Here is a 10841-nt window from a genome sequence, read left to right as displayed (position 1 = left end):
GAATATTTGAACTCGTTTTCAATTGAAAACACAAACAAAATATTTAAACAAATTGAAAATACAAAATCTTATAAATTACTAAGGGTACTCACGATTTGACGGTTCGGTTGCTGCCAAAGGAACCTCAAATCCGCCATCCGTTTGTCAAATTGGCGGATTGGAGAAAATCAATCCGCAACCGTCTGCTCGTCATCACGCATCCGTCCAAAATGCGACAAATTAATTCGATTCAATTAATTTTGACGAATCAATATATCCGTTGTCCACCCCTGGACCACACTTAAAAAAATTCCAAACTACGCCCCTCGTGGGAATTAAAATGGGCCGGGGCGCACTGACTCAACAAAAACAAAGACTAGGAGCACAAAAGGGCAGCCATTTTTATATCAAAAAAATATTAAAAAATCTGCCTAAGAAGCTGCCCCCACCTCAACACTCACTCACTCACCCCATCATTGCCATCAAGAAAGCGCTCTCTCTACTCTCCCTCCCTCTCTCTCTCTCTCTCTCTTCCAACTAAGAACCACAATACAATCACGCCCACACAATTCCCACAAACAACAGCATTCCTTCAATATTTGTCATTGTCTCTCAAAGCACATTTGCCATTTCATATTAGCGTTTTTAGTTTTATGTTTATAAATTTTAGGGGTTAATTTGGTTTTTTCTTTTCTTCAATGGGTTTGTTGTTGGTTGGTTGTAAAATGATGAATGAAGTGGAACATGAGTTTTGATGATGGGTTGTTGTTGTTGCTGTGTTTGGTGAGTGAGTGAGTGAGTCAAGGTTCAGCTTCAGCCTTGAGCTGTATTCTGCTTTGAGTGCATTATGGGAAATTGCTGGTGTAGATGGCAGCCTCCTTCAATCTACAGAGTCTCATCCAACGCCAAATCAGGTCTGCTTCCTCTCTATATATAAATCCTTTTTTTTTTTTTTTCTTTTTTTCTTGTTTTGATTGATCGTTGGCTTCTGGATTTTTTGTATCCTGTTATTACACAGACGGTTCTATGTCGTTCAGGTTTTTCTGAACTCAATTAGTTGATGATATTGATCTCAACTCTCTGCATGAAGCGATCATACTCTCTTTTTTCTTTTTCTTTTCTTTTCTTTTCTCTGTTTTTTGGACTGTTATTCTTGGTTTGTTTGAGTTTTTATTAATTCTTCCTTTGCCCAGATTATTTTGATTTCCATTTTGGAATTTCCAAAAAAAAAAAAAAAAAAAGAAAGATAGTAAGTATTTTGATCTTTGAAAGTTGTATCTTCTAATTCCTTTTTTTTTTTTATAATCCTTTTTTTATTATTTATATATATATATATATATATTTTTATCCCAATATAGTGGGTGGGGTTCTTTATTCTTGTTTAGGCGTACAAATTAGACAATCTAAATTACTTTTCAAAAGTTTCCTTTTCACTTTGGGAACAGGTTAATTTAGTAACTTTTTGGCTATTTGGCTAAAAAAGTAGGTAAAAAAAACTTATATGTTTGGGATGACTTTTTGGCTAATTACGAAAAGATGTGCAAAAAGTAGAGAGAAAAGGGAATCTTTGACTTTTTGGTATGAGTTGTTGACTTTTTGGCTAAAAAAGTAACTTTTTGGCTTTTTAACTAAAAAGGTAAGTCCCCAAACGGGGTTAGTCTTTCGAAAAAACAAAAAAAAAAAAACTTCACTCCGAGTTGTAATTATAACATATTATCATTATATATAATTTTTTATAATTTCAATTTGACTCACTCCTACCATTTTTTCAATCTTTATAATTTGAAGTTTTATATTGATCTCAATCTTTCTGGAAACTCACTTGCTGGATCAATTTGATATATCGAATATTCAAGCTCTAATTTGTCACAATTATAATTATAGGTACTAGATTGAAATTTATCTCGGAAATTATAAAGACTAAATGGAAATTATCCCAAATTATGAGGTTCAAAATGCAATTTATCTCTAAATTTAATATAATTGTTGCCTGAGAATTATTTTGTACTTTCTTTTTTCTTTCTCCTTTTTTATTTTCTTTATGTATCCATGGCTTTCCCTTTTACCTCCTTGATAATAGTTAATTATTATCTCTAAATTTTTATATACATATTTTACTTGGAATTCTTTCTTTTCTTTTTCCTTTTAACTTCCTTTACACTAGTTATTATTAACTCTAAATTGAAATTTAACCTTTCCCATTTTCGAATAAAAAAAAATGAAAAAAAAATTTGTTGTAGAATATTTTATTACATAACTAAATTTGTAGTTCCTTAGATTGATGAGATCATAAGGTGATTGCTTTAATTATTTCCTGGCATGGATAGATATCTAACCGTTGAATTTAGTAAGCTTTGATTCTGGGCACTTTTGAAGTTTGATAAATTTCTTTTTCTTCCAATAAAAGTGGAGTGAACAAAATTAATGTGATTTGTGCCCTTATGCCGTGTTTAGTTGAGAAATTTGGAAAGAGATTTAGAATGAAAAAGGAAAAAGATAAGTGAAATGTGAATAAAATATACCTATATTTCATATAATTTTACACATTTTTTTATATTTTTCTTTCCAAATCCCTTTCCAAATTCTCAGCCAAACCCAACCAAACCCAGCGTTAATATGGGCTTCTTAAGAGCCTATTATGTTCTATCTTTATCAGGGGATGGACTTATGTTCATAATGTAATCATGGGATTTAAGAGTCAGTTCTTCAATAAGCAAACCTTTAAATTTTACAAAGTTTATGCTCTAGGTCAAATGGAAATGCTCTTATTCCCCAGGATTTTTAAGTAAAAAAGTGCATAAAAATAGCTAAAGTTTTGTTCATGGCGGCATATGATAATTGGATTAGTGATGTTATGCTTTGTATCGCCCTTCTTCTTCTTCTTCTTCTTGGTCAGAGTCTCCAAAAGAGCAGAGCCCTTCAGTGGAAGCAAGGAAAGATGATGATAGTAAGCTACCATCAAATCCTGAAGAAGTAGAACACTTGCGTCGTAGTGCAGCGGCAAATCCATTGATTGTGTTCACTTTTGATGAACTAAAGACAATTACCGGAAATTTTAGACAAGATCACATGTTAGGTGGAGGAGGATTTGGAAGTGTTTACAAAGGGTTCATCACTGAGGATCTTGGGAAGGGGCTTCAAACTACTCCAGTAGCCGTTAAGGTTCATGATGGTGATAACAGTTATCAGGGCCACAGAGAATGGCTGGTAATCTCTTAAGCATACTGTACATTTTTATTTTCCTTTATTAATTATTTTATTTTATTTTATTTTTTGGGTTTGCTGAGAAGAATATTGTGGAATATAGGCTGAAGTAATTTTCTTAGGGCATCTTTCTCATCCAAATTTGGTGAAATTGATCGGATACTGCTGTGAAGATGAACATCGGGTACTGATATATGAGTACATGGCTCGGGGCAGTGTGGAAAACAATCTCTTCTCAAGTACGTATATTTGATCTCTCTTTTACCATGGAAGATCCATGAACAGGATCTCTTTTTTCTTTTTTTCTTTTTTCATTACATTAATTTGTAACCAAGGGAAGTAATTTTTATTATTTTTCCATAACAAATATTTGAGAGACAAAGTCAAGGAGTGACTATTCAAAGCATGCAAAACAAATTCATACCTCCTTGGTACACACTTATCTTACCCTCCAAAACATTGCTCTTTTCTGCTATTGAGAATGAGAATAGCCGTTGAGATAGCAATTATCGCTGGGCCAACCTACAAATTGGGGCCATTACGTTTTGTGTAGTGGCAAATGTTGGAATCTAGGATCTATGCTTAAAGATGTCATTTCCATTTGATCACTAACTCTTTGTTTGCATTTGAAAGCAAATTGTAGGAAAGAGCAACTTAAGAATGGCTACTAGAGTCTAGAATTACTTCTAGTAACCTACTTCAGATTCCTTTATCAAGGTAAAGAAGGTGATTGTGAAGGCAGGGCACAACCTTAATTGTTATTTACCTTCACTGGGAAAGTACATGAATTGAAGAAATGTTAAGTGATAAAAACAAGATACAAATATGACTCTTCCTAACCAGGATTGAGAAGATACAAAATAACAAACAAAAAAGACAGACGAATCAAAGAAATCACACACGCACACACACAAGAACACAATGATTTATGTGGTTTACTCTAGAATACGACTACGTCCATAACTGTTGCGGTTTTTACTATGATCAAAAAATGATTACAATTCTTTACAATACAGGAGGCGCCCCCTCATCTATGTGTAAGCATAGAAATTTGGGCAACGCAGAAGTAACAAGAAATTATCAAGACCGAACAACAATGTGGACAAACCCTCCATTGGAATCAGGGCCCAGTGTACAGTACTTATTAGGGTCCAAAAGACTCAACGACGATATGGACATATACCAATAAGATAAGTTCTTAAAATTTGGTATGTAGAGACATAAAGGACATTGTGGTATACATGACTATGTATGTATGTACATATGTATCGTGTATATTACTTAAAAATGTAAATATTTTAGAATATTTGCAAACACACTATCTTTCCTCACGAATCTAATAATGTTAAAGTTCACACAAGGAAAATGAGAGATAATTGTATACATTGGCTTAACATCAAATTTGGCACATTTTAATCTCATTATATTGTGATTTTTCATTTACAAGTAACAAAGGACAATAAATTGTTAGTTCTAGAAATATCATGTCTCAATGTTCGTCGGACACATGTCATAGAGTGTCTGAGTACAGAACGTGTATGACTTGTTAAATTATGTCAATCAATGAGGTTCCCGTGAGGATGTTTATCATGCAAGAGAGGATTGCTCAGCGGCGAGAGTTATTGGAGAAATCAGATTCTAAAAAAGTCATAGGAAATAGTTCCATCTTTTTCTTTTTCTTTTTCTTTTTTTCCTTTTGATGGAAATAGTTTCATCAATTCATCCATTTATAGCCACTTATTGTGTTTTCTCCGAATGGACACAACTCTCACAAATGGGTGTGAGAATGTATAGACATTACTCTTCCTTGTAGAGTTGTGTCTTTAGATTTGAATCCAAAACTCCCCATCAATCCTTCTCTTGCGTGAAGGTTCTCACCAAATTATATGATATTATGTGATTAGACGCACCATTGGTATGGTGTGATCACATCTCACACCATCATGACTCATTTGTAGAGATATCCTTGTTGGAATATGTGTGAAGGTAGAGTCCCACATCAGATAAAAAGTAACAGAGATAGGCCTTAATATATATTAGATGGACTCTCCACTTATGGGCTTAAGCTTTTAAGTGAGTATTAGTTCCAAATAATGTATGTTCTAGGGTTTTTTTTCTTTTTTTTTTGGAACAAATGTATGTTGTAGTGTTTGGTATGTGGATTTTAGAGTTTCTCCCTAATGAATTGGGCTGGTGTTGTTGTGCGCTTGTTAGGCTCCCCAATTCCCTAACAATCCTTGCCTCACATACTAGAAGTAATTGTAAAGAACAATGAATTTAGATGGCCACTAGAAAGGATAGAAGACTACTCTATCTAACCTATAACTACTAGTTAGAGAAGAGTGATTGTGAAGATGTTTGTAGAATGCACCCAATAAACTCCCTAGGCTAGTTTCTTAAATCTCACTGATTATGGAGTTTTTGGTGGGAACGGTGTAGGTCCTATCCTATGTTGTTTTTTCTCTAAACTTTTCTTAATGTGGATTTCATGCTTTAAGGTATATATATATTCTGTTTTGCTCTTGTTTTTGTAGATAATATCTCATGCTTTAATATATATATATATATTGTTTCCATCTTCCAGGAGTATTGCTTCCTCTTCCGTGGTCCATTAGAATGAAGATTGCATTTGGTGCTGCAAAAGGACTTGCTTTTCTCCATGAAGCTGAGAAACCTGTCATCTATCGCGATTTTAAGACCTCCAATATCTTATTAGACATGGTTAGTTGTGGAAATTCTATAATCATACTTTGATAATGAGGTAATTCAATTTGGTTTCAAAATAATAGAATGAGGAAAGATTGCATATGATTGCCAATAAAATTTGATTCTGGTTTCCTAAACAAGAGGTGTGAGCACTGCAGAACCTTCACTGGATGCACTTATTATACAATGAACAATATCTTATTTATCTTTTTTTTTTTCTTTTCTTTTTTTGGTTATTGACTTGCCCCAGTTACTCCATCAGTCCACCTAAAACCCACAAATTGATTCACACTATACTTGTATCCTTGTGCAAAATATACTCTCATGTTTATTCAGTTATTGTCATCTCAACTCGCTAGCTTTGTTTTGCCATTATGGTTTGTACCATAAAATCTATAAACAGGACTACAATGCAAAGCTCTCTGACTTTGGACTTGCGAAAGATGGTCCAGTAGGAGATAAATCTCATGTTTCTACTCGCATTATGGGAACTTATGGTTATGCAGCTCCAGAGTATATTATGACGGGTAAGGTCACCTTACCCTTGCCACAATTCATAGCTTAGCTTCTCTCTGAAACAATATTCACTCTACATGCAGTTGTTTCACTCTGTTCCTCACTAGATCAAGATTAAGTTAAAACTTTGTGTACTTCTGATTGGAAGTATGAATGTTTTAGCTTTCTTATGCTTATTTTGAATAATAACAGTGCTGAACTTCCAAAATGTTGAATGTATTTCTCTTATAGTTACTGGTGACCACTCACTTCTCTTTTCTTCTTTAAAAAACTGCTTCAACACAAACATAAAATCATCTTGTTATAACAATTTCCAATCGCATGTTTGAGCACTACATTGGCAACCATTATACTTTTCACCCTTAAATAAATATTCCACTAAAGATCAATTTAATGGCCACTGTATTTAAGCCCCGTGTCAAAGTTGTTTTCAAATTATTTAGTGCCCCTAGGGAACCAACCACATGGCCATGCCTCACACCAATCACCAATTGTTATCCTTTATGTTATATTTACTAACATAAAGTGATGGGTCTGACTAAAGTGAATAGCTTATCATTTTATGCAGGCCATCTGACTCCTAGAAGTGATGTTTATAGTTATGGAGTTGTTCTTCTAGAACTTCTTACAGGCAGAAAATCTTTAGACAAGGCACGACCAGCCCGCGAACAGAACCTTACAGATTGGGCCCTCCCTATACTCAAGGAGAAGAAGAAATTGTTGAACATTGTAGATCCAAGATTAGATGGAGATTATCCGACTAAAGCAGTTCACAAGGCTGCTATGCTTGCTTATCATTGTCTCAATCGTAACCCTAAAGCAAGGCCGCTAATGCGAGATATAGTGGATTCCTTGGAGCCTCTTCAGCTTCCATCTTGTGAGGTTTCAAATGAGAAGCCTACTCTGACTGTTGTCATTAGTGAGAATCCACAATCAGAATTTCAAACAAAAGAAGATGCAAACTGAAACATACATGCCCTTTATTTTTACTCTTTTTTTTTTTTCCCCTTTTTTTTGTTTTGTTTTTTTCCCTGCTTGTTTTCTTACTCTCATGGAGAGCTTTTGCACCATATAGAACTTCGTTTGTGTGTGTTACAAAAAAGAAAGATAAGACTTTTTCTCTTGAATTTATTTGGAAAAATGGTTTACAGTTGCTTGAAATTGGTCTTTTCTGGGGGTGCTTCAGCTTGCACAACTAATTTCTGTTGAAATATGATTTGCAATTACTTGCGAATGCTATGAGCGGAGAACATCATGTTGTGTGAGAGACCCAAAAGACTTGGTCACAATTGTTAGGACTTGACCCTTCCTAACCAAGATCGGTGAAACGCGAAATAACAAACAAGGAAAAAAAAAAACGAATCAAACAAATCACACACACACAAGAAGACAAGAATGTACGTGGTTCACTTTAGAATAGAGTTATGTCCACAGTTGTTGCGGTTTTCATTATGATAAAAAAAAATACAACTCTCTCTTAACCTAAAAGAGGCGCCCTTCATCTATTTATAAGTGTAGAATTAGGGTTACACAAAAATAACATGAGAACTACGAAAGTATCGAAAAAATTTCAGTTGGGAGTTAACCTCCCTAGACCCCCTTCCCCCTTGGGGGAGCCCCCCAAACCGCCCATTAGACCTAATGTTTGAGTGAACAGAAATGTTAAGTGAATAATACTTATCAAGGTCCACGGACCTAACAACAATCATTGCTAAGATAGCTGACGATTTTGTATATAGAGTAAAATAATTATACAAAAATATGCACATCAAAGAGAGAGAGAATCACAAATTCATAAGACACTAAAATTTTCATGGTTTGGTTTAAGCTTACGTCTATAGGCAAGAGAGAGACTCTATTAACACAAAGAGAATGATGTTCTAAAAAGTTACAATAGGGATAAATCAAACTATTATAAATAATCAAGTTCACCAAACCCAAATACTAGTTTTCTCAAAATTCTTTCTACATGAGTCACAAAACTTGAAGTTTCAACCAATAGACACAAATGAACAAATCTCAAGGACCCACCAAGAAGACCACCAAGCGATCACAAGGCACACAAAGAACCCCCAAGGGGGCACCCAGATCTACTGAAGAATTGAAAAGTTTATTAAAGAAGAGAGAATCTTAATATATTTAGAGTGAAAGAGTCATTTCCAAAGCTAATCAAAAAGCCAAAATGGCTTTCTTGGATTTCAAATTCAAAAGTGGTAAGAAAACAATCAAATAAAATCTTTAAGAAGTCCAAATCGAAGTCCAAGTTGACTAAATAAGTCTTTCTCAAAAATCATAACCCAATAGTAAATAGAAAACATTAGAACCAAATCAATTTGGGAGTGAATGATGAGCCAAAAACTAACAGATCTTTCGTGAGATTTTTAGCTTCTGCACCAAATCAAATGCAAAACTAAGAAATATAAAATGAAACAAAAATCCATATAGGCAAGATATCAACATACCAAACAAAAAATTAGCAAACCAAACAAGTGCTTTGATGCAACCCAAACCAAAAAGGCTAAAAACAAAATGAACCAATTAAAATGCTTGAGTCATACTTGTCACGCCCCAAAATAATAGGAACCCAAATCCAAGAGTGAGATGAACTAAAGGATCAAACATAAGAGTAACACCAAGAGCAAATCAATCAGATTAAGAATTTGAGTAGGAGTCAATATGAAATTGAAACCAAGAGAGTAGATAACGAGCACTTCGATATGCATTTCACACAAAACATGAATTTACAAAGTCTTTTGCAACGTCTGTCCATAATTCTAGGTGACATGATATAAATAAGATATGAATACATTCATCCAAAATTCTCATCCTTACAATATAAACAAGATAATTGCATTATGACTTACACAAATAAAAATAGGGCATTCCCCCTATCACATCTGGGTTCCTAGTTATTTACATACAAGCACAAAAAAGGCCCAAGGCGATCACATATAAGTAAGAAGTGTAGGGCCGTCCTTGCCCATCCAAACATGATGCACTATCCAATCTTGAAAACTGTTAACCACGACAAGATGAACCGAAGTCCAATAAGAAAATTCTATGCTTAAGAAAATATGCCCAAACATGGAATATGATCATGATGTTAGGTGATATACATTATGGATTTCCAAAATGGTGACATTTCCAATTTACCAATATAGTACGAGATAATCAAAATAATTTTTTTTCATAATCAAGTTTCAAACAAGGCAACTCATTAATGAATCCCTAGGTCAGTATCTGCCAGTGATCTTAAAATGCATGGACCACCGAAAAATCACCCCCATTTTACTAGTTATTAGTCGGAAGGAAAGCGGTACCGACTCCCGCACGAGCTTTTGATCTTTTACCGTGGACACTCTCACCAGCTTAATTCACCAAATATACTACCCGAATTCATTACTCAACCAATATCAAAACATGATTCAACAATAGTTCAATTTCTCAACAATGCAATCCTCCACAAATTAATAACAATTCATGTATATATAATAATCATACTAAACATCAATTTTTCTCAAAGGGGAAACAATTCCAAGCTTTCAATAAAAATAATCCCATTTTCATATTTCCAATTTCCACATTTCCGAAATAGGTTTAATTAACAATATTTATCATTAATTTCACAAATAAAAGGGTCACTTTCAATTTCTCCACATTCGTAAAACTCAAGTAACTTAGGTTTTCCAAAAATTGGATCTTTTCCCTTCCAATACAATATACAAATTATATAATGTCCAATTTGTAGTTTTAAGAGAAAGAGTGAGCACAACCGAAGATTTTAATCAAAACCCAATCCACATGCAAGACATGCAAAACTTTTCACATTTCATAGAGATAATACTGCACATTCACAATATTAATCATATTCCAACAAAAGTAAGAAAATTCCTACCTCAAGCTAGAGAAGGAGAAGGAAGAAGAAGATCAAATATCCAAATTGTTCCAAACGACAATTGGGTTTGGTATAGTTGAAGCTCTCGACGCGCCCTACAACTTTAATTAATGGACTTTCGAAAATTTTCCACTCTAGCTAGATGAAATTAAGGCTTAAAGTTAGAGTGTGAAAGTACAAGGAGTAAGAAATCTCACTATGTTTGGGAACTTAGGAGAGAAAAGAAAAGAAAGGATTACTTAAGCAATAAGAGTAAAGAAAAGAAAAGAAATGTTTATGATTTCTCTCCTTTTTGTTTGGATAAGGAAGAAGTAAAAGAAAAGAAATGATTGTGATTTCTCTCATTCTTTTTTGGTTAGATTTCATTAAGAGAAAAGAAAAAAAATTATTTTATGTTATATTACAAAAATAACCTTTTTATATTTTCAATCATTTTATTTCTTTTATTTTTATAGGGACAAAATTAGTATTATGAAAATAGTAGTTTCTTTTCTCTCCTAATCTCTTCACTTTTGGGAAGATTGAAAATGAGGCTTATAAG

The 10841-nt window shown here is 33.8% G+C and overlaps 1 protein-coding gene across 1 annotated transcript; it reads left to right on the top strand.

Moving 5' to 3' along the window:
* Positions 1-344: 344 nt before the first annotated feature.
* LOC145814342 (putative serine/threonine-protein kinase PBL16) lies at positions 345-7566 on the top strand. The gene is made up of 6 exons (XM_082911016.1): positions 345-893; positions 2876-3186; positions 3287-3422; positions 5768-5904; positions 6293-6416; positions 6974-7566. Exons 1-6 carry the CDS (start codon positions 827-829, stop codon positions 7369-7371), a joined length of 1173 nt encoding a protein of 390 aa, XP_082767142.1. The 5' UTR covers positions 345-826; the 3' UTR covers positions 7372-7566.
* The last annotated feature ends 3275 nt before the right edge of the window (positions 7567-10841 follow it).

The sequence above is a fragment of the Camellia sinensis genome, unplaced genomic scaffold, assembly GCF_055761805.1.
Source record: "Camellia sinensis isolate YWXY unplaced genomic scaffold, ASM5576180v1 Unanchor1, whole genome shotgun sequence".
NCBI lineage: Eukaryota > Viridiplantae > Streptophyta > Magnoliopsida > Ericales > Theaceae > Camellia > Camellia sinensis.
This window is presented reverse-complemented; position numbering and strand designations above follow the sequence as displayed.

Excerpts from the sequence above, each read along its gene's own strand:
- LOC145814342 (XM_082911016.1), top strand. The coding sequence starts at position 827 with ATGGGAAATTGCTGGTGTAGATGGCAGCCTCCTTCAATCTACAGAGTC. Across the intron at positions 3,187-3,286 it reads AGGGCCACAGAGAATGGCTG|GCTGAAGTAATTTTCTTAGG; the intron begins GTAATCTCTTAA and ends TGTGGAATATAG. Across the intron at positions 5,905-6,292 it reads CCAATATCTTATTAGACATG|GACTACAATGCAAAGCTCTC; the intron begins GTTAGTTGTGGA and ends ATCTATAAACAG.